The sequence below is a fragment of the Chiroxiphia lanceolata genome, chromosome 5, assembly GCF_009829145.1.
Source record: "Chiroxiphia lanceolata isolate bChiLan1 chromosome 5, bChiLan1.pri, whole genome shotgun sequence".
NCBI classification, from domain to species: Eukaryota; Metazoa; Chordata; class Aves; order Passeriformes; family Pipridae; genus Chiroxiphia; species Chiroxiphia lanceolata.
This window is the reverse complement of record NC_045641.1, coordinates 6,971,105-6,995,279: the sequence shown is the minus strand read 5'-3', so window position 1 is coordinate 6,995,279 and position 24,175 is coordinate 6,971,105. Positions and strand designations below refer to the sequence as shown.

Here is a 24,175-nt window from a genome sequence, read left to right as displayed (position 1 = left end):
CGGCGCCCCCTAGCGGCTGGGAGGAGCGGCGGGATGGGGGGGTTTGGGTCCCTTCTTCCAAGGGACGAGTGGCAGGACGGGAGGGAAAGGCCTCGAGTTACGCCAGGGGGAGGTTTAGATTTGATGTTAGCAAAAGTTTCTTCAGTATCCGTGTAATATCATGCCGCTGTCGGGAGCAGAATGTTTAAAGTGATGTACAGAGAGCATAATGGCAGGAATTATAGAGCCAAAATACAGATGCTTTCTACCAAGGAATGTAGCAAAAGAGATGGAATGCAAGTTTTGCAGAGGTCTTTCCCTGTTTTAATACAGATGGTTTTATAAAGGGGTGTAACTGACAGGTTCATTAAAGAGAGCCTTCATGCAATTTATTCAGGTGTCTTCTCTGTTTAGCTTGAAAAATCTTCGAGGAAGAGTCTGTCTGACTGTGTGTTTGTGCGGTGCCTGGTGCGATGGGCCTTGGCTGCAGACGACAGGTAATATCAGATAAATCATGGCCTCAAATATTAGGAAAAATTTCTTCACCAAAAGGGACCCTGTCAAGCACTGGAGCAGGCGGCCCAGGGAAGTGGTGGAGTCACCGCCCCTGGAGGGATTTAAAAGACGTGTGGATGTGGAAGTTGGGGATGTGGTTACTGGTGGGCTTGGCAGTGCTGGGTTAATGGTTGGACTTGATGATCTCAGAACAACCAAATGATTCAATGAGGCTGGTTACTGAGCAGTCATATGGGGTGCAAATGCCACCTGGGAAGGCAGGATGCTTTCCTGGCTGTTGCTGTAGTGAGTGTGACCCTGCCATCAGCCAGCTCAGTCCAAGAGGCCTAACAACACCTCAGGGGAAATCACAGCATTGTTTTAGTTGGAAAAGATCTTTAGGATCTTTAGTCCAGGTGAAACTACACCAGCAAACAGTGAAGGGTTTAACTGCAGGGTGCTCCATTATAACTCGCTCCTTCCCCAGGTGCTGGTATTAAAAACCACTGAGAAGATGGGAAAGGTTTGCACTCCCTGTCCCCTGTGCTGTCTGTGCACCTGAGACAGCATGTTGGGATTTACCTATGCCTGGTTTCTGCCTCCTTCAGGCCTAGAGGACTGAGGCAGCTGATAGGGACTGAGCTCCTCAGTGTGTATATCCCAGAGGTAAATGCCCTTGTCACCAGCCACACAGCATTTGTGACATGGTGAATAACACGAAGAAATCTCTTGTTTTGCTTATTTTCCTGGGTTTGTCCAGCATTTTCCATCCTGTGGCTTGTAAAGTCCAAGGGGTCCAGAAAAACTGCGAAGAATGAGTATGAACAGCCAGTTCTCACTATGTTTAAATTTATCAGGGCCATACCTTGCTGGAAGCAAAGGCCACTGAACACTAAAGGGTGGAACTCACTGTAGCTTTAGCTCCTCTTAGGAGCAGCCTGGCTGGGGGCAGCACCTCTGTCTCCTGTTGCCACTTGCTATGGCACACAGCAACTTCTCCCTCCCTAGGTCCTTCCAGATTTTGTTTCACCTTTAGGTCCTCCCAGATTTTTTCCTTGCCTTTCCCCACTGTAAGTTCCATTGCTCCAGTAGCTATTTTGGAGGGCTGTAATCACAGCTGGCCTTTCACCTGCTTTAGATAACCTGAGCCATGTGCTCTTCCTTGCAGAAAATGGCCTGTTGGTTTACAGGTTTTCTTTAACCCCAGGCTAGAGGGTTCTGGATTTAGAAGTAATGCCCTGCTTTACCTCAGGCTTGAATGCAATCTCTTTGCAATGAGGAAGGAGGAACAGCCCTCCTACGCTTTTTCATAGTTCTTCTAAGAGGAAATTATATCACATCTGATGGGGATAGGATCCAAGAATATCTCAATGTGAGAGTCCCGGGGTAACATGCCCACATTTGGGTAAGGGCATAAATTGGGAGGCTGTGGAAATTCTCTGTAGTAGATCCTGCAAATGATTCCAGGTGCTGTGTCAGAGCACCAGCTCAGTTAACTGGAGAGTAGACATAACTTTAGACCTGTCTTCATTTCCTGCTCCAGTTTGACATTGGCCTGGCTTTGGCTGGGATAGAGTTAATTTTTTTCCTAGTAGCTGTTACAGTTCTGTGTGTTGGATCTAGTATGAGAATAACTGATAACACACTGATGTTTTAGTTGTTGCTAAGCAGAGTTTATACTAAGTCAAGGACTTTCAGCTTCTCATGTCCTGCCAGTGATGAGACTGGGGGCACAAGAAGTCGGGAGGGGCCAGGGCAGCTGACCCCAGCTGATCAGAGGGATATTCTACAATGTATGGCATCATACTCAGTGTATAAAATGAGTGGGGGAGAGCTGGTCGAGGGCTGCTGCTTGGAAACTGGCTCAGCAGGTGGTGAGCAGTTGCATTGGGCATCACTTATTTTGTATATTTTAATATTATTATTATTACTACAATCATATTATTATTATTATTATTTTCTTTCTTTGCTGTCCCATTGAATTGTCTTTCTTTCAAACCATGAGTCTTCTCACTTTCACTTTCCCAATCCTCTCCCACATCCCTCTGAAGTGGAGGGGAAGGTGAGAGAGTGTCTGTGTGCTGGCTGGGATTAAACCATGACAGACATTATATCTCATTCAAGACAGTACAAGATGAAGGAGAAAAGCCAACTCACACACGGAATTCACAGGAAAGATGCAGTTACTGCCAGGTGACTCTTAGACCAAAGATCTCCCAGTTTGTAAAAACCAAACCAACAAGGTGTCAGAGAGGTGCATAAGGGACAAGGAAGCAGCTGAAAGATGTCTAAAAGTTCACTAACAATGACTCAACCTTCCACAACTGCCCTTCTTCCAGTACTCCTGGTTCTGTGCTCTCTTGCCTCCAAAATCAAAGCATCCTGTAATGTAAATCCTCTCTGTTATCAAGACAGTTGTCTTGCCCTGTGAAGAACAAGTGGCAATCTACAAAGTGCCACATCTCCTAAAAGCGTTACTGTACGGGCCATTCACTTAAGAGTTGGACTTGATGATCCTTGCTGATCCCCACCAACTCAGAATATTCTGTGATTCTGCATATATGCAAATATGTAGACATGCTGGCATTCACCAATATCCCCCTGAAGAAGGAAAGGAAGAAAAAAAATCTTTGGTGTCATCCATCTCCTCAGGATTTCTCTTTTTGAAGAGATTACAAAACCCTCTTATGTATAAGAAGTGGTGGTGTCTTCTTTTTCTTTCATTGACAGCTCATGGGGAGATCCAGTCTTGCTTCCTCTCTGATCTCCAGGATGGCACATCTGATGACTCCTCTTCACCCTGGGGTCAAGGAAGCATTTCCTGATGGACACTGAGATTGTTGGATTGTTGACATCATTGAGTCAGGTCTTGGCTGGACACTGTTCAAAGCTCCTCTGTTACTCAGAACATCTTCCTGAGGCCATATCTATGCTGGCAATTCATTACGGTCCCTGCCTGCTTCTTATGGATCTCTCATCCTTTGACTGTCTCCATTCACACACATTCCTTGGATGTAGGGTGGATATCTGGAGCACCACTTGCTGAACAAGCTCATGGCACATATGAAAGCTCACAGTGTGAGCTGTGCCCCTTGGATCATGCAATGAAAACTGTTCCTCCACACCACAAGAGGAATTCTCCAAGTCTCCGTTGTTCTGAGGAGCCCTCAGACTGTGGAGACTGTTTAACTGTGTTATGAAAGCAGACAGTTCCTTCCCTGTGCCAGTCCCACATCCATGCAATGATCCCTTTGATGACATCACTGAATAAGATATTTTTAACGTGGTGAAATGTGTGTTTCTCCAAGCTGTATTTCAAACTATCAGTTTATCATATATGGCATTACTCTACTCATTAGAGTCAATTAGATCACTGTTATAAACCCTGAGCTTGACTATTTGTTTTCTACTGCTCCTGTTTTGCTTTTCAGGGCAATCCTGCTGGTTTGGTACCACAAAGGCTGCATCTTTCTGTCTCACATGTGATTAATAAATATGATATTTGCTGTCAGGGCTGTAGCCAGGCCTTTAAGCTCTCCCAAAACCACTTGCAGAGTCTTGAGAGCTCTCGGCAACTGAGCTTGGGTCTGGAAGCAATAGTGTTACCCGTGTTTTTCCTAGATCCAGGTTTCCGCAGACCTCTGGAACAACCCCACGGAGTTAACCACAAAGCTACTTTTAAGTAATTTGCTTCACAACATTCCATATGAAATCAAGGCTGAGAAGGGAAATCTAGAAGTTATTCAAAATCTTGGAACGTTCATAAGAGCCTTGCAAGTAATAGAAATACAAGCTTAAAACATACACGAGGTGTTTCATTCCAATTTCTTGCTGGTTAAGTGATTGCTCAGCTTTATCTGCTGCAAGCCAACTGTCAACTTACAGAAAGATTATTGAAGGCAGCTCAAATAACCCAGTTTCACTCAAATAACCCAGATGTCATCTATTTGTCAAAGTGGTAAAACGGATCAGAATCATTTTGGTTGCTCTCAGCTGTTGTATTCAGTTTATATTTAGTTGTTTTCAAGTTGTATTCAATACTTTATGGGCACACAGTTTCACTTATCTATTTTATATTAAAACAGGGGAAAACCCTGCCCAGCTCAGCCAGCATATGCTTTCACTTGCACACCGGAGGCAGAACTGATGCTTTACAGCTGACCAAGATTGCAGAAGAACTCATTTCAAGCAACACAGGTCACAGATGACTCTTGGAAACCTTTTTCAGACAGGTACATGGTTCCTTTTATTCATTTTCAAAACAAAAAATAAATCCAAAAATTGAATAAAGTTGCCTTTATACCATGACTAAGAAAGTCCACTTCTGGAAAAGGGAGCTCCACATCAAGCCTCACTCTTTTCTTCTTTTATTAAAGCTTCCCTTCCTTAACTTTTGGGAGTGATTAACACATCCAGTTCCCCATTCTTTGCCCCCACATTCACTTTGCCTACAGGCTTGTCACATTCACAGGTCATCTCTGGGTGCATGACCATTTGTTCCATCAGACTTGGCAGCACATCTGCTAAGAGCTGCAAACTGCTCTTCCCTACAGTTCTGACTCTGGAGATGTGCCCATCCCCTTCATTTAGTGAATCCAAGCCACTCATACCAGGCTTGCTATTTCTTATTTACCTTTCCAAACAGTAGCACACAATTTCCAGCAGGTCACAGTCTGAGAAACACTCAGCCAGAGAGAAGGCTGGGGAAGAAGCTGGGGGCAGTGCTCCACCACAGGTGTCCAAATCCCACTGGGAAAGACAAGAAAAGCTCATGAGGGATGCAATGGAAGAAAAAGGTTCTCATATGTCTAATAAACAGAAGTCTCCCAAAGAGTATGACATCCATGCATCGTGAGGGCTAAAGGAAGATGCCATTTGATTTTGGTTTGTTTCACTTTTTAAAGTATCACTTGATTAGTTCTTGTGACAAGTCAACCCCTGCAGTTCCTGTCTGCCAAGACACACCTCTGTAGTGCACTGTTAAAAGAGTTAGGAAAGTAGTGACATCCATATGGATGTTACCAGTTAGTAAGGCTAGTGTGGCTTCCAGAAACATGCTTGAAATAACTGTTAAAATTATAATTATCCTCTGGTTTTGATAAAGGAATATTTAGGTGCATTGTCTGTAGGATGCATGGGTCGATTCCTATCCCAGCAGCTTTATTATCTGTAAAACTGAGGTGGTGTAAAAACTCACTATTGCTTCTAAAAAGCTTTACATTTAAGAATAGCTAATTATTGCCAAACTGGGTGGTACAGGAGATACCTGAGGAAAATTCTGTTGTTTCAGGAAAGAGTATTGGTAGCTCAGCTCATGGCACTGTGTCATCAGAGCCCCTAATGAATCAGTCCCAAGATGTCACCAGGGAGAGTGCACTTTTTTGACAGCAGTGGCCATTTGTGGCTGTTAAAGAATCCAGAACACCTTGCAGGAAAACCATCGTGCTGCCTTTTCTTACTGTTTTGGTTTGGGGTTTCTTTTTTTTTTTTTTTTTTTTTGCTGTTATTGATATTTCTGTAGCTGTTCTTCCTACTACTTCAGCAGTGCAGGGCAAATGATGTGAAGCATTGAACGTACTTACTCCTAGCACCAGCCTGCACCACAGATAGCCAAGCAGCAAACTCTTCCCAGGAGAGATGCAGCTACAGGACTAATCCCTGCAAATGCAGACTGGGTTGTCAAATTCCATGCACTGAGTTTTAAATCCATAAAACTGTCTCTTTCTTCGATCTTCCCCAAAGCAAGGTCTAACTTAACAACCCTTGGTTTTGAGACATTTTAGCTGCGTTAACAGACACCGCCACCCCAAAACACTAAACAGATCTTGCTGGATGGTAGAAAAGCTCATAAAAACATCCATTTTTCTTTCATTTTAATGTGTATAGAAGATAAATGGTTGAGCATAAAGTATTGTAGTTCTGAGTTCATTAGCTTCTATTCAACACAGGCAAGAAATCTCTCAAAGTTATTACTAAATGATCATAGTTCTGTGTTGTCAGTTTGATTCCTGCAGGATGTGTCCATCTCAAAGAAAATACCCATGCAGGTGCACTGGTTGCCTCAGCAGAGAGGTCAGGGTTTGAATGGGTGATGGAGTCTTCAGTATCTACACATCTCTGAGGGTAAATCCAGGGGGGGCACATTAATGAAAATGCTGCTGTACATATCTTACTGCTGAACAAAAGCACCATTTTCAGATGTTGTCAGTCTCTAGCCTGACAGAGATATTAAATTCACATAATCTTCCTTTTAAAAGTGCATGTGTGAGTAGATTTTGAACTCCACAGTACCTTGCAATGAAATTTCATTTTTTAGAACTGAAAAGCAGGCAGGTGGTTATGAACGTGTCTGAACCTATTTCTCCATCCTGAAATGCAAGTACTGTTTGAAAACATTTAGGAAAATAGAACATCTTAGTAGGAGCCGCAGCAACTTTTCATGAATTTATTTTAGCTTGCATCAGTATTCTGAGCTACAGGGATTATAATTTAGTAGAGAGACTCTCATTGGGAGAGGGGATTGACGGTGTCGAGGCAGCAGCCCTGTGAGTTGACAGGGATGCTAATATAGCCACGGCAGAAGTTTAGAGAGCAGATCAGAGCAGCTGGGTGGGCTGATAGAGAGGATCAGGGCAGCCCAGAGGAGCAGTAAGAGGATCCAAATAAGTGGATTAGTAGCATACCAAAGCACACATTACTTTTAGTTTTCAAACTCCCATTGATTTTAGTGCAAGTGCATTTACTAATGTGTGGCAGGAAAAATGGGAGAGGATCAAGGCAGAATCGAGATATGGAGAGCAGGTCCCTGTGGCAAGCTGGAAACAGAGAAAAGGCCGGGCTGGGGAGGCACAGAGTAATGTCGCCTCTTCAGTCTCAGTCAGGACTTAGAGGAGGGTGGCTGTTGTCTGGGTTTCTTCATTCTACAGCCTCCAGGGCCTGTCTAACAGTGCTAAATGCTATTGTTCCTGCAGCTGATGCTGCACTCGCTTTCCATCCATAGCTCCAGTGATTGCATCACTGCACTCCTACATCTGCCTTGAGCAGCTGTGACTGAAGCAAACTGACACAGAAATGGAGGTATGATCAGGAGCATAACCCTTGTGGAGCTCTCCCTAGCTGGGGACTCCCTGAGCTGAGCTTGCTGCAGTTTGTGCCTGCAGCGCTCCCCAGAACTGGGACTGCTGACCCTTGCTGTGCCCGGGCTGCCATGACTGACATCGACTCCAAACGACCCAAAGCTTAAACATGCACCTTCCCAGGACACCAGCCTGGCTTTACACTTCATTGCTTTACACAGAGGTGGTAGCAATGCAAAGACACATCTTGACTAAAATTTCTAAGCACTGTTATTCTTCATATAGCAAAAAACCTGAAAGTTCTAGGCAAAATAACAACCGCTACTCACATTGCCCTCAGCTTCCTTGAAGCACCTTGGGTTGTAAGGTTGAAATTTGTGCAGCCTATGGTTTCTCCATGTTGCAGAGGAAACAGAGGACATCCATGCATATGAGCAGACTTCTTTTACTCTTCCATATTCACTTTCATAAAAGCATCGAAACCTTTTCTTCTTTACTTTTCGACCACATCTGTTGCTTAGACACCTTGGTCTCCTCTGCCGCTCCTCCCAGAATTCAAATCCAAACACTGGTTTGTCCTAGGGAAGAGTTAATACCTTAATATCCAATTATCCCACAAGTATTGGATCAGAGTGGATGACCATCAAACTTTGACAGACTACAGTGCCCTTTCCTGCAGCCTTAATCCAAGCTGCACACAAAATGACAGAGGGGAGGAAAAGCCCTTACAGTCAAAAGGGGGTTTGCATTCTGGTATGAAAATATTCAGAGGGTTTTTGACCACACAAAGAACACTTTGTACATAGATCTGGTTATATTCTTTGTTGTTTAAACAGTTCTGGAATGTTTTGGTGTCCCTGAGCCAGCAAACAGATGAAAACATTGGTCTGCCCTGTAGTTTTCTTCTTTTAAATTTATATGAGGAAGATTAACAAGCAGCAGAATGGACAAGAAGCCATTTCAAAGCAGTGTTCCAAAGGAAAATTTTAGCTTAGTAAGGATAGAGATGTGAAATGTCAAGTACTACAACTGAAATGGTACAGGAAAAACTAACAGGGGATTGGAAAACAAGTTAAGATGAACTCCTGGCTTCTTCAGGACATTCAGAAACCTTCCTCTGTACCACCCCAGTCCCTGGATATGCCAACCTGAAAGCCTGCTGAAAGGGAAGGTTTGTAGTAAGACAGCTCAGCATCAATGTGGCCTATTGCCACCTTGGGAACAGAGAAGTACTGCCTACATATGTCGTATGACCACAAAAACATCCCTGGAAACGCTATCTCAGTTTATAAAATCCTCAGTGACATTCATTACACATAACTAACCAAAGAGCTCACCTATTAACCTGTCACCTGTGGAGCTCCTGGTCTCCAATTTACCTCTTCACCCTCCTGCTTCCTAACAGCCCACTGAACTTTGCCAGGCTCCAAGATGAGTAGTAATCATGGTGCCATTAATATGACAGTCAGCAGCCTCTTCCCACTTCACCGGGCCTCACATGGATTCCTTGACATTAGACTTTAAGACTCAGATCAAATCATCGAGTTTATGAGGCTTTCTCCAGTATAATTTTTCCAACTGAAAAGCTGAAGGAGCTCTTAGTACACTCATATAATTCTCCTCAGCTCTCAGACTCTTTAGTCTTCTTTGTCCTACACCATCGGACTTTCTGAATAATAATCAAAATATTGTAAGGAACTGGACACACCTGGAAGCAGAGAAAAAGTCTGGGACATCCTGGTGTGAAGAGCACTGCTGCTGTTAGTACTGAAGTATTACTAGAGTAATTATATTTAATTGGTTAGCTCGTGATCTAGCGTCCAAAATGAAAAAGCATTTTACACACCAGAAAACTGTTGGGAAAATTAATATCAGTTAGAATGGGGAGGGGATATTTTGAAAGTAATTTGCAGCATAATAAATTGGTAACTAGGAAATAGTCAGGGATGAGCATACTGACTTGGGATATGTTGCAAGATAAAGCCCTTATTTAGTTGCCTAATTTCATGGCATTTTGAAAAACACATTACTCAATTAATGGTTTGAGGAAATACTTTGCAACTGTTCATGAATATATACAAAACACTCTGAATTTTTCATATTTTCACCAGAAAAAAAAAAGGAACTATGGGTTAATATGCAACAATAACAATCAGTTACTGAGACATGAACTGAAACAAAAGATGAAATTAAAAGCTGGCTGCCCCCACCCAGCCAATGCACTTTATCCTAAGTCACTTGGCTGCCACAGCGATGCAGCCGGCGACTATCTCGGGACACAAGGCAGCCATTCTAATGGGATAAAGAGGACTTTCATCTCCAGATTCCTCCAGCCTGAATAATGCAATGGTGGCCTGTGACAAATGAGCAGATGAGCCCAGCCCAGTTGTAGGATGCCCACCCCAAAATGCCCCACAACAGGCTCACAACTCCCCGTACACGGGAACCTTTGAGTTTGTGTAGGTTTGTTCCTAAGTCCCAGTTAAGAAACACCAGCAGCACAGGACAGAAAGCTTGGTTTCCAGCTACCGGATCCTCCTACGTGTTGTGTGGATAACTAGAAGACTTTGACCTGAAGTCACCTTGTCCTAGTTTCTAATTCACTTTTATGCAGATGAGATGGCAGATCGGGGCCGAGGTATCCACACTGGCTCATACTTTCAGAAATGAAAGCTGCAAGATTTACTCATCTGAGTGACCACAATTAGGTTTGCTTGCAGGATCGGCCCTTATTTTGCATGTAGGAAAGGATGGACTTCTCTAATTCGAAAAAGCAAAATGAGAAATACGGATGAAAAAAGGGATGTGCTAACTCCTGTAAAACATTACTGGAAACTGCAGAGTCCAGACTGAACTGTCACTTCAAACCATGAGTGTCCCTTTAAGCAAAAAAAATCCAGCACAGAGAAAGAAGAACTAAAAGGAGTAAGAGGGGAGCTGATAAAACACTGCCATCACTATCTCATAAATTATACCCCAAAATGTTTCACAAAATTGAGTAACAGAGGAAAACAGAAAAGACCTTTTTATTTTTGCAGTACATTCCTTTGGCAAATGCAGGATAAAGCCCGTCATGTGAGCTGAACTGTAAATGAAGGCCTTATGCTTTATAAAAATTCTCCTATTGTCCCAGGAAGGATGAGAATCAAACACAACAGTTTCAGCAATGCTCTAAGTCTTGTAAATAAAGTTAGCAGACAGGAATCAGCAGACTGCTTGGGGTGAGGGGGAAAAAAAAAGAAAGAAAGAGAAAATACTCTTTTTGTACACAAAATTTAGGCACACTGCTACTGCATTTCAGACCCGACTTCACTGTGCTATACCAGAGATTAATTGGACCCACACAATTCAGGAAACAGCATATGACATCCATCTACCTTTGCTGCTTCAGCATCCTCCCAAAAATATATAATGCAGGATTTTAAATAGTACGTTAGCCCAGTTTCCTTTCAAAAAGTCTTACAGAGAAGTTTAGGAAAATTCCAAAAGTAGCATATTGATTGCCTCTGGGATTTTCCACTTAGCAATTTAATAGAAAATTACACCCTTACCCAATCTGTGAGGTTTCCATAACCTCCCTCATGAATTTAATTTTCCAGTATGTAATAAATTTTACCATTAGGCATATTTGCTGATATTGCTTCACCATTAAGGATATTTCCCGATTTTGCTTTTCAGAACCACGTATACTGTCTGTGTGGTGTTTGGACAGCACTTTGCACTGAAGAATTCAGGTCTGACTATGTCTACACGCACAATTAGGATACAAATCACTATTGCTGGTATTCAATTTGCTTTCCTCTTGCTGATTTTATGTCATTATTCCGAGTGATAGGGTCAGTCAGTATTACAGGCGCCAACGGGATTCTCCTAGGTACTCTGAGGAGACCAAGGGAAGATCTGCATTTGCATCTGTTCGAGTAGGCGTGTGCAAGTATCACATACTCTCCTCCTTGTCACAACACAGCCTGACTACATGTAAAAACACAAGATGACGATCGGAGCTGTGTTTGCAGTTATCAGTAGTCATAACTGTAAACGCCTGGGTCCCTCCTCTACAGGCAACAGGCAAAAAAGCACTCCCGGCTGTAAATAAACGCTCCACCCGCAGTGAAATTTAGCACAGTGAGCGAACTGGAAGTGTGGCCGAAGGCGTCAAGTGGTGAATAAATCAAAGCACTAATTTCAGCTGTGTTTGGGCCAGCCGTATGGCTGCGCTGACCTCGCGGTGACCGGCGGGAGGACTGCCAGACGCCCTAAATCTCACTCCTCTGGAGAGGCAGAGACTCTTCCTCTTGCTAAGGCGATCCCGGTTTGGCTAAGGGACCGTCTTCCTCTCGCTGAGGCGATCCCGGTTTGGCTGAGCTCGGCGTCCCCTCAGCCCAGCCGGGGGCTCATCGCTCTCCTCCAGGCCTCGCTCCGTGACACCAGCGGGCACATCCTTGTAGTGATTCCCGTGAAACACGGCAACAAACAGCTGTTGCTATCAGTCCCTGCGGTTTGCCCACTTTCCCGCACGCCAAGTTCAACCCCATCCCCGCTGGACCCGGCCCGGTCCCGCCAAACCCCTCAGAGTTGCCCCCGCTCAGCCCCTCAGGGCGCCCGCGGGAAGCGCCGAGGGGGCAGCGCCGGTGCCCGAGTGCGAGAGGGCGGCGGGAGGGGGACACAAAATGGCGCTGCCCCTCAGCCCCTCGCCCTCAGCCCGCGGCGGGGCCGTGTGGCGGCGGGCCGGCCCCGGGGTGGCGGCGGCGGCTCCCGGCCGGCGGAACCGCCGCCTTCCTTCCCCCAGCAGGTGGCACCGGGGTCCCGGCGCCGGCGGCGAAGCCATTGCGGGCCGCCCTTCGCCGCCGGGCCGCGGCCGCGCAGCCGGCGGGGGGGAAGGCGGCGGCATCGCCCCCGCGGGGCTCCCCCCGCCGCACCCCGCTTTCCCTCAAAGTTCGGGGCGGGAGCGGGGGGGAGAGCGGAGCCAACTTGTCCCGGATCCCTTTATTCGCCGCCGGAGCCGCCGTGTCTCCCAACCCCCGCGTGTGTTGCTGATCGGAGGGACGGAGCTCGGTCCTGTGTCCGCCCCGCTCCTTCCTGCCCGCACCATGGAGTTCGCCCAGAGGAAGAGGAGCAGGAAATCCCAAAGCTTTAAACTGGTCAACGAAGGTGAGGCGGGGGCCGCGGGGCTTTGTTCGCTGGCCGGGGGCAGCCCCGACTTTTGCCCCGGGGGGAGCGGGGCGTTATGAAACGCCGGCGCCCCGGGGCCGCCGCTCCCCCGGCTCTGTTATTGAACTCCGCAATCCTCCCCTGGAACTCCCCGAAACCATTGCACGCTTTTTATGTATTTCATTTCTTTCACCCCCTTCCCTCTTTTTTTAATTTTTTTTTCATTATTTTTTTGCATGTGTGTTATGTGTTGTTTCCACCTCCCCTTCCTCTTCCCCCCCCCCCCGCCTCCCCCAGAAAGGTGGACGTGTTTGGTTTTCTTCCAGGCAGATCTTGCACAAAATAAAGTTAGATCGTGTTTCGTGGTAAATCCTGCTTGGGCGGGGGTGGGGGGGAAGAAAAGGTAAAATCGGGAAGCGAGCAAAAAAAATAATGACACTTGAGCGGCGACGGACCTTCTTAGTATTCAACTCTTGTGGATTTATTGTGCTTGGGGTGGTTTTTTTCGTCCCCTCGGCTGTGTACATACGTGTATTTCAAAGAAAAGCTGAATCGAGGTTGCTTTATTAAAAATCCACGCAGGTAATTAATTGTACGTGGGCAGGGGAGAGCCGGCGGCGTGTAACTTGTTCGCTCGGGGTGTGTTTGCTTTTGGAAAAGAGGATATTTTAAAAGGGATCGCGAGGGGGAAATATTTGAATTCATGTCGGGAAAGAAGCACAGCTCTGTGTTTCAGTCTTGTTGTTGTTTTCTTTAATTAAAAGGGAAAAAAGATGCAGCCTCTGGTAGGCATTTTAACAGGTGGACTTCCCACCCCTAGGAATTTATTTTGGTTGGAGATTTGTCCCTTTTCTGGCCGATGAGATGTTTTTGCCCTGATGGATTTGATTCGAGATCGTTTTTCCTTTTGTGTTTTCAAGTATTGGACGGGAATATCTCCATGAAGCGCCGTGTGTGTCCTGCATGCCAAGTTCAAGGCAGGTGACTGCTTGGGTGTCATGTCACACTGGTGAAAGGGGGGACACACATACGAGAGTGTCAGGACTTGCTGCCTCAAGAATGATGTCTTTGCAGGTGCTTGGAAAAATTACATTCGATGGGAAAAAATTCAAAGATGAAAATAAACTCAGTAGAAATAGTAAATAATGACTGTTATATGGTGGTAGGGGGGTCTGGAGCATCACACATGCTCCCTGTTAGAAACTAGAGGGTCAGTGACCTGTCAGATGTGTCTGAAACTCTATATGCTTTAGCAAACCTATCAAGGGTTTGATTTTTGCGGAGAACAGGTTTGGGTTTGGGGTTTTTGATAGTGAACGTGCTCCTGACTGGGAGGCAGAGTTAGTGCAGGACGGGTCTAGAGCCTCAGAGTTGGTGAAAGTGAAACGTGGAAAAACAAAACTGAAATTGAAGACCTGGTTTTATTTCTGTCCTAATGGACTTGTAGAAAGAATACATGCACTATCAGAAACAGGTGATTATTTTGCCAGTCTCAGTTGCACTACTTACAGGTTTAGATATGCTTCAGTGCATGAGACAATCTATTTAACATTGTTTTAATAGGTAAATTCAGCTATGATGGTACATTATTAGTAATTCTTATTTTATCTGGTGTCTCTTTTTGGATGTAGAATGTCAAATAGAAAGCTACACTAAAAGCACATCCTAGAGAGAAAATTACATCTTTGTACTTTGAGAATGGAGGAGATAAAAATCACATTTTGCATGTGAGTCTGCACTCGCATACGCTTTTTCTATCACAGTTGATTAGAAAGATAATTATGTATAAATAGTTGTCTCTTGTAATTGGCCTTTGCCTCTTGCAGGAGTCATTCGGTAATGTCACAGTTTAGTGTTTACTGTTGTGAAATTGATATGGATTTTTGCAGCGCCTGGACTGTGACATCCAAGGCAGAAGGAGGAAACCAAAGAGAAAAGGGTATGGTGTGTCAATTCATTGGTAACACACCATCTACCACACTGCTAATGGTGTGTGCCTGTACAATGCTTACTCTGTCCCAAAAATAACTTCAGAGCACCTTATCAAGGTGATCAATAGTGACCAGATCAAGAGGAAATCCATTCCTGCGCTAAAACGCAGCCGCCTCTGGGCTGACATGTGGTGACTTTAAGGCATCAGCTGCAGACCAGAAGAGTGTTGTGACCAGCTGGATGTGTGGAGGGAAGTGCTAGAGAAGAAACCATGTGTAATCTACATATCTTAGGACCATGAGTCTGTAAGTCATTTAAGTCCTAGTTTCCATGTACTTACTCCCAGCAGATCTTGGATGGCCTTGAGAGGATGAAGGTGCAGAGTGTGGTGGGTTGACCCTGACTGGCCATCAGGTGCCCCCCAGGCCACTCCCATCACTCCCCTTGCTCAGCAGGACAGCTACTGACCATGGAAGGCAGCACAAATCCCGTTGTTTTAGCCTTGTGAAAGGAGTCTGTACTTCCTTGATGTCATATCTCAAACTTCACCTTTACCTGTTTCGCTCACTGGGTGTGCTTGGGAGGCAGAGGAGCCCTTTGTGCAGCACCTCATCGCTGACCTCTCCAACTCCCTGCTGTGGTTTTTTTCCCCTCGTTTTCTTTCCAGGCCTTCTCTTTCTGTTGCGCCACTGTGTTAGGATTGATTTTAGTTTACTTACTGGGTTGTTCCTCCTCTTGTGCCCTCGAGACAGTTGTGCTATACAAATAAACAGCACATAACAAAAAAAGTTTGACTTCCAGGAGACCTTTCCAATCCTGTAGCTGTTTGGTCAGAGGTGCAGGTGTGCTGCTTGTGGGAGGACAAGCTGCTTATGCTGCCCTCTGTTTCTGTTGTGCCTTTTAAGTGAATCTCCCAAAGTGCTTTGCCATGAGTTAATCTCTGCCTTGCTTTTTGTGAGGCAAGTAAACATAAAAACCAGTTTACGGAGGGAGTAGCTGAGAGCGTTGGGAACTGGGAGGGCGTTGAAGGAGTGAGGTGGGGAGGTGGCTGGTTCAAGACACTGAATATATTGTTCGGTCTTGAGCGATTTGCCGAAGGACAAAGTGTGTGCCAATAGCAGAGTCAGAAATAGCATCCAGGAGAACTGCTTTAGACACCTTTTTTTTTTTTTTCTTCCTTGGACTTACTATTCCCTCTGTGCACACGTGTAAACAAAGCTCTCGTTCTACTGAACACCTGCCTGGGGTTACAACAGAGACCTTCACAGCAAAATACTCTTTTATTTGAAATAGAAATTCAGTGGTGAATTTTATTTTTTTAATATCCTGTAACATCTCATATACAGAGATGCCAATGTTTATTCTTAGGGTCAGCACAGACATGGATTTCTAGGGGTGAATATCCTGAGGTGTCCCTGACCCTCCTTTGTTCAGAATTTGAGGGCTAGTGATAGCAGTATGAGTCAGGATAGCTGAACAATACAGCCCTGATGTACGTTGCTGACTTCCTTACTGAGGTGAAGTTTGAAAGTTTCCCTTGGTCTCTGGGAAGGTAAAGTTTTCATTATAAATCTGCTTTCCATCTGTAAAACAAGAAGCCAGATAATTGGCATCTGGTGGGATAATTTGCTGTGAAAATGAACACAGTAATTTAGGGCAGGCATAGCTGTTCCCTAAAATCTGTGAAATATTTGAGCTGAGTCTCCAGTGTGAGCAAAGGTTTTTTAGGAGGTGCTGATACAGAGCACATTTTCTGTGGTTAATTTGATGTACATGAAATAAACTGCAGATATATTGATAAATTATGTAGTAAAACTGTAGCAATGTGTTCAGTGTTCATTTTTTCCAGATCACTTGAGTTCTAATTTTTTTTATCGTTTTCATTCCAGATTACCATCATGAGATATATAAGATCTCTGACTACAGCAATGATGTTAATGGGGAGACCAAAGAAACACAACCAGTTTTTTTAGGTATGTGCTTGTGTTGATTAATTTCTGAGCAACATAGCGTGGCCATTTGCAATTAGGGAGGAAAAAAAATCTCTGTGCAAGCACAGGAAGCGCCTGCCATTGTTTAATATGACGTTCTTTTCAAGACCCTTTTATTCTACGAATTGCCAATATATCCTTTATTAACACTGCTAAAAGTTGTAATTTCAGACATAAATGTTTATTAGTGTCTACACACAGTGCTAATTATCACTCACTCGGAGAGCCAGATGCTGACTCTGCAGTTTTGCAGCTCTGTGCTCACCCCATTTACATTGCATATTCCCTGGCATGCTTCACTGGCAATAGTTTGTGTAATTGGGGTATTACATCTTTGACATCTGGATAACAGAAATTCAATTTCCAGGAAGCTGCTATTTGTTTGGTTTTGCTTCTGCCTTGGGTGGGATAGAGGATTAATGTGCTGTCTTAATGTAATGTCCTTTCACCTCTGGAGCTTGCCTGCTAATCCTGCCATGGCAAAATTAAATTAAATCAACAGTTACAAATGTGTAAAGAAAATAGAGAGGTAATATAGAGACTACAGCATGATAGGACTGCTAGGACTGGTTATCAGTGAACCTTTACCTTTCCTATGTGCTTTTTGTCCCGTATAACTCCTCACCTGCGGAGTGCTTCTTCCTTTCCTGCTTCCCTCCTGTCACATCCAGGACCTCTCCTGAGTAAAGCACCTGTTGGCAAAAGTTTGGCAGGCCAAACTCATAGAAGTAAGGGTCAGATTTTTGAACTACCGTGACTCTAGCTGTGTAAAGTAAGCTCTTGGACACCTTGTTTGGGCTTAGGAGAAAGCAGGTGCTTTTGCAGCAAGAAATCTGGAGATGTCTGCCTCTCCTTAACAGCACCAGGAGCCTAAATATTGTTGTGGGGTGTTTTTAGATTTCTGTAGTCTGTGCATGTTGCCCCCTGCAGCTGGCAAGAAGCATTGGAAAGTGGGAGTCAGCACCTGAAGTCAATCTGAGTACAGAATGCCCTTGTCTCCTAAATTCATAGTGTCACATCCTCTTCTAGAGGTCAGCAGCAAATTGGAGATAACAGGAGGATGTTTTGGGCAGTGTGGAATCTTCTGATGATTGGAACATTTACATGGGGGTTGGAGCTGTGTTAAATTCCCTTCTTTGCTTCTCACCATTAGGATATTGAGCAAATATTTCTTCCCTACACCCATTTCCAGGGAGAAGCAAAAGTGTTTGCTTTGCTTTGTGTTTGGATTTCGTGTTCTATAAGCACTTTTGGTGAAGTCTGATAAACCTGATGGAGTGAGCTCCGCCAGAGGTTTACTTCAAATACTTTCTCTTCAAACCCTAAGTCATGATAAAGATTGGCAAGAATTAGGCATCAATCTGCTTAAGCCAGGGTACTCTAAGAATGTACAGGAGTCTTTTCTTTGACATCTGTGCTGTGAGTCAGACCAACTGATTTTGAGTTTGGTTTGGTTGTATTGTCCTTAGATTTGTTTGGGGTTTGTTACTTTTTATTATGCTCAGCTTTTCATTGTGACCGATGGTGCTCTGGCATTTAAGTGCCTCAAGTTCACCTATTTCAAGAGTCAGTCAGAATTTAACCTTTAAGAATGTGAGTTCTATCAAGGATCTTCCTTATCAGGTACTGAAGCACAGAGTTGCAGTCCTGGGAGCCAGCCCTCAGTTGCTATGGAAAGGAAAAGATGGTATTTCCCGAGTGTCCAACCTTTAGATTTCCTCAAAATATGCTGGGTCTGACACTGTTGAATGACATGTGACCGTGCAAGATTTGCAGACTGGTGTTAGGGACCGAATTTAGCAGAAAGCACTTGAAATCTGGACTCCCACTTTTTGACAGGGATCTGGTATACGTGGCATTTGGCATTCCAGATTTCCTTTTAGAAAATTCTCATTCCAAGGGGTAATATTTCTTTGTTGTGCTTCAGGGGTGATGGGATCACAACCCTTTCCCCAGCTCTGTGTCCTGTCCACTTATAAGGTGCTTCAGGGTATTGTCGCTGCTTCACTTGATCTCACTTTTTCTTGCCAAAATTTACCTGAGGAGGATGTTTCTTTGCAGCTTGTTGGTTTGGAGTCAAGTTTGTTCTCTAATTTAAGTGATCCATGGGATCAGCTGTTGAAACCTCAATGTGATGCAGCCTTTAGCATGGAATGGATGCTAAGATCCAGCACTGAAGCTATTACCTTTAAAGAGGTGAAATGTTAGTGGCACTATATAAATGAGTGAAGATTTATCAGGAATCAGGAATGGGATGTGCAAAATGTTTTGGCTGCACAGCTGAGCACAAAGAACTCAAACTGAAGATGTGCTGTTGAGAAGAGGGAAGCTGCTAGGGTAAATAAGTAAATCAGAAGAATCCAGCCTGTTTAACATACAGATAAATTAAGGATCGAATGTCAGGAAAGACCTGTTAAACCTAGATAGTCTTTTTTGCATCAGCACAGGTGGGCAAAATATGGCTTTGTGTGGGGTGAAAATTGGAGGAAGCTTCAGTGCAGTTAAAGGAACATGGTAGTGGACATGAGTTCTGATGGTTGTGATGGTGTAAATTCCAGTTGTTTTTTGAATGGAGCTTGTGAAGTTGTCTCATGTGGTGGAGTGTTGAAGTGGGAGATGTGGTGGCTTGTCCTGTCCTCTGATCCTTTCTTCTGATAAGATGATGAACAAGAAGTCACATCCTTCTAGATGAAGGACATGCTTAAACACAGTCTTTAAAAAATTTTTGGGGGAATGTAGAATATCCCCACTGCATTTTACAGATGAGCACTGGAATGTCTTTTGTTTTAAAGGGAAGGGCTTAGTTATCTGATACCAGAAGAGGCTGCTCAGTCTGAGAAGAGGAGGCATCCCCGAGTGAAGTGCTTAAACCTCAAACATGGACAAGATTTAAGACAGACCTGACTTGAGATTTTACCAGTTATCAGCATAAACTTCCTGTCATAGGGCTGCAGGCCCAGACTTGGAATTACAAACCCATGAGGGGACTGTGTTATGGACAGTACTGGTTAAGCTTAGCTTGTCCATTGAAAAAGAAAAAAATTTTTGCATACACCATACTGCTTTTTTTCAGTCTTAATATTTTATTGCCATCACAAAAAGGTAGAAATATAGTATACCTCCTTTTTACAATGCTTTCAACTTGAAATTCAGGCTCTATGTTTGAAAGGTTAATGTAGAAAACTAATTATATTATCCTGGTAATCAAATGTGTGATGAGACATTTGTCTGTGTAATTAACAGTGAAGAACTTTTATAGTTTCATAAAATCGAATGCTACGCACAGTGTGCTTGGAGCATTTGTTTTGAAGAGATGTCCAAAACAGAGATGTTTATGACTGATATAAAGTGGAACTGAAATGTACTGTAATGCAGGTGTCTGTGCATTTTACAGCATTTCGCATTGTTGAAGTGGAAGGCAGCAGATTAATAACTTCACTGTGTCATGGTAAAAATAAATAATGTGTTCTTGGAGCAGGGGAGCGATGCATAAGTTACTCACTAATTTCAAGAATTTATTCTGTCCCAGAAATTACATCCTTTGCAATTTATTCACAGAGAAAAAGTTGACTTAACAAGTAACTTCACACACCTGTGTTACTGTTGATAGGATTATATCCCAAGTCTGGCTGTAGCAGTAGTGGCTTCTGTAATTAAGACTGCATAAAGTTTATTTTATTGTGTCTGTGGTCTCTAATGATCTAACTTTGTAAAGCATTCCTCCTTGGGGATGAAGCATGATCTTGACCTGGGATATTTCCAAGAACTGGGGGAAGTTGTTGCATATCTATTATTACTTTTTTAATTATATGACCCCATTAATATATACTTTTGTTGAACTTTTGCTCACTTGTCCTTTCCTGAGTGATTTAGCTATTACAGTGTGGCATCAAAGTGTGTAACTTGGGCTTCTGTAGCTGCTCCTGTTAGGTGTTCCTGAAACTTTTTCACCAGGCTCTTCCAAAGAGTTGTTTTGTGGTGGTAGTGATGGCTGTGCCATCTAGTCTGACCCAGCTTCCAGAGAAATAACCCCCCCCAAATCCTGAATGATCTCAGGGTCTGATCCTGGGCTTGATTCTGCAAATTGCTTTGCTTACATTAGTGTTTGTGGTGCTTATTAATTTTGTGTGTCTCGTGGTAGGCAGGGTTATCAACCCATGTACTTTTGTGCTGGCTTTGGGAGTAGGGGGTCTAATTTGAGGGTGATCCAGCTTTCCTGTAAATACAATGTCAGTGCTTTGTGTGGTGACATGAAGATAGGCAAGTGCTTTTAAATGATGCTTTACAGCACTACTAAGATGCCTCAGCTGAGACAGCTTAAATGTCCCTACCTGTTAGCTTGGGGTAGTCAAAGTTCCCAGCTCATAATAGATTGTGTTGCCTGTGTGACCCTCTGACATGGTGCATGACCACTGCCCTCCCCCATGACTTGGGGTTTAGATTTTGCATTTACCGAGAGTGTTGTTGCCCATGTTCTTTCTTCAGTGTAGGTTCTTATATGCCAGCACAGACCAGGTATCCCTTTTTTGGGAATTTGTGCTTACCCCATGAGTTCAGCTACGCAGATGCCCAATTCCAGTTATGCACAGGGCAGTTACAGCAAGTTTCCACGTGATTTAGGGAACCTTTGATCCGATAAGGAACCACACACATGGCTCCTCTATTTCCCCCGTGCTGACCTTCACAACTTTCTATTTCAGGATCATTTCTGGTATGGGATGACAGTGACAAAAATATCTTGATTTTTGAAAATTATTATTTGATGTGGGTATAGTTTTTGCTGAGAAGGGATGCTGGGCTCCCTTCTGGGATAACTGTCTCTGAAGGAAACACGTGAATACCCTGTAGCATTCCAAGAGGTGTTTGGTGAGTTCAGCCTGGCTGAGCAGCAGGGTCGTGTGCCCTGTGTGGGCCGCTCTGAATCAGCCCTTACACAGAGTCTTCAAACACGGCAGCTGAGTTTTGCTGGCCCCCTTCCAGGGAGGGCAGCATTCAAGTGGCATCTAATAAATTACAGTTTAATATGTTTGATTATATAACCCGTTGCAACTATTTTGTTGTTGTTGTTGTTGTTGAGCTTTCAAGCCATATGCATCGACTTCCACTTTTTCTCACCTCTGAAGCCTCGCTTCCCTACAAACCAGGCTGTTGTCAGCTCACATGTGCTTGTCTGGCTGCCTGTTGCTGCTATTCCTACCCTCCAGATAACTCCTGAATTCATCTACTAATTTCAGCCTAGTTGGACACAAAGATGGATATCTGAGATACAAAACCTGATGGAGGAAAAAGCCCTATTTGTACAGTTAAGAAAGGAAAAAGTTCCATAGGAGTTTCAGCTGCCCAAACAACATAAAATTAGACACTAATTAATAGAAAAACTACATTTTAAAAGTCAGCTACCCATGAATATTTCCCAAAACATGAGAGAAACATAAATGTTAGAAACAAAGAAATTAATTGCAAAATGTTGGACCAAGAGAACATTATGGCCATTTGTTTATGTGAGTCAAAGGAAGAAAATATCAAACACAGATGATTGTCCAACCTTAACTCTATTTACCCACTTATACACTTTAAACCACACATTATTACAGGTGTGGTTACCACTTCTCTGATAGTGGGATAAAAGTAATATTTGAACATGTGGGTATGGTTATATATAATTTTATAATTCTTTGCAGTGCTGTGATAATATTTGACAAACTATTTGGGAAAAGTGTAAGAACTTGTTGGTAGACAATGTACCGTATCTAGATTCGGTTTAATAAGCATAATAGCAAAAAGATGGACAGTCATATAAAGGCAAAGAGTGTAATAAATTATTATTAATATTTTGTTAACTGCAGTTGTTTACAGGTCTATTTCTTCAGACAGCTGCACACTTAGCAAGTGGATTCTACTACATCCTGGGGCAGTTCTGGTTTACATTTGTGCCTTTGTAATTTTAAACATTTTTGCAACTTTCAAAGCAGGAAGTTTTTATTTTCTGTATACTTTCAGCAAGGAAATAGATTGAAACTAATTTTGTGAAAATTACTTTTCAAAGTGTAGCTTTTATTGAAGAGCTTTGTTTTGCTTTTTTTGTTGTTGTTTTATAAGATTACAGGTCAGGTCATGTGGACAAAAGTAGGTTGTGTATAAGGGTCCATCATAGAAACACCTATAACAGTAGCTATTAAAAATTGTTATGTTTTTGTTGTGACAATTACTACCTGTATATACAGCCCTGAATAGGGCTGTACCTTGTCATGGTTCTATTTTGAGTAGCATTTTGTAAATATTTTAGTGTTTTGCAAATAACTTCATTGGTTTCAGATAAAACCCAAGGGTTTACGTAGGGAATCGAAGTGGCAAATCCTGTAGCCACCCCTTTGGAGGCATTCCCATCTCCTTGGGAATAGTGAGGACTCCTGGTATATGTACAGGGAGAGGCTGAAATAGGCACCACTCTTCTTAGGCCTTAACATCTATCTTGGAAGGCTTTTCACTAATAGATAATGGAGATTTCTGTGTAATAAACTATTTTTTTTCATATTGATTATCCTATTCAGCATTTAAAAAGGAGGGCTGGCTCTTCTGTAGGACATAGTAGCTTGAGTTGTTCTGTTTTCCCTGTGCCCCATCTTCCTTTTTTTTTTTCTTTTTAGATTTTTAAATTACATGTTTATTATCTGTGAAAATTATCAGCAGCGGAATAGCTGATAACAAAATGCTATCACAAGGCTCTAGAGCTAATAGCCAAATGAGATAACCAGGGAGCAAGAAGTTAAATCTGTTTAGTTAAATCTATGTTGCTCCTGTCTGCAGGTTCAGATGGTGTAACATCAGCTGCTCTCCACTCCTGTCGGGCAGGATGCTGCTCTTCCTGGCCTGTTACAAGCTAAAGCTGTAAAAAGTCATGACTGGGAGAGGAGGGATGTAAATTTGCACTGAAGACTTAAGTCAGGCTTGTAGTCCTGTAGGACTCGATGATCCTGATGGGTCCCTTCCAACTCAGCATATTCTATGGTGGTTTATTGCCCTTCCTTGTAAAATAGAAGGCATATTTAAAAACCAAATCGAAACAACAAAAGAAACCAATACCACCACCAACAACAAAACAAACAGAAAAATTCCTAAAAAAAACCCCCAAAACGCAAACCCCAACAAACAAGTTTACAAAAGGGGACTCTCCTTCTTTAAGTGAGGATTTACCTAAAGTTCAGGGTTTGTTGTAACATAAATTTAGGGGTTTTTATTTGGAGTTAAGTATGCTCGTGTCACTGTATAGGAAGACTTCTATATGAAGGAACAAGGGAACAGAATCAAGGCTGAATAAGCTCAATTAACATTAATATTTTATGTAATTGGGTAACGGAAATTTAATCTTTCTAACAACATGTCACCCGACCAGACGTGTAGCACAGTCACTGCACCCGGCAGGAGGGGGTGGGTGGGAAGCTGTTCTGATACTCACCTACATTTTGCCATTGAATACAAATCCAAATTGCCAACATAAAACTCTTGAGAGCCTGGTGTAATGTTAAATGGTTCAACAGTAAGGGTGTGCTC

At 43.3% G+C, this 24,175-nt stretch overlaps 1 protein-coding gene across 6 annotated transcripts in view; it reads left to right on the top strand.

Moving 5' to 3' along the window:
- Nucleotides 1-12,401: 12,401 nt before the first annotated feature.
- BEND7 (BEN domain containing 7) overlaps nucleotides 12,402-24,175 on the top strand; it is a 46,782-nt gene continuing 35,008 nt past the window's right edge. For 4 of the 6 annotated variants that reach the window (XM_032688266.1, XM_032688270.1, XM_032688264.1 and 1 more), the window contains exons 1-2: nucleotides 12,403-12,701; nucleotides 16,523-16,606. In XM_032688266.1, coding sequence (XP_032544157.1) covers nucleotides 12,641-12,701; nucleotides 16,523-16,606 — 145 coding nt within the window. In that variant the 5' untranslated portion in view covers nucleotides 12,403-12,640. Of the gene's footprint in view, nucleotides 12,702-16,522; nucleotides 16,607-24,175 lie in introns of all 6 variants that reach the window. The other 2 variants (XM_032688267.1, XM_032688269.1) reach the window with 2 other exon arrangements.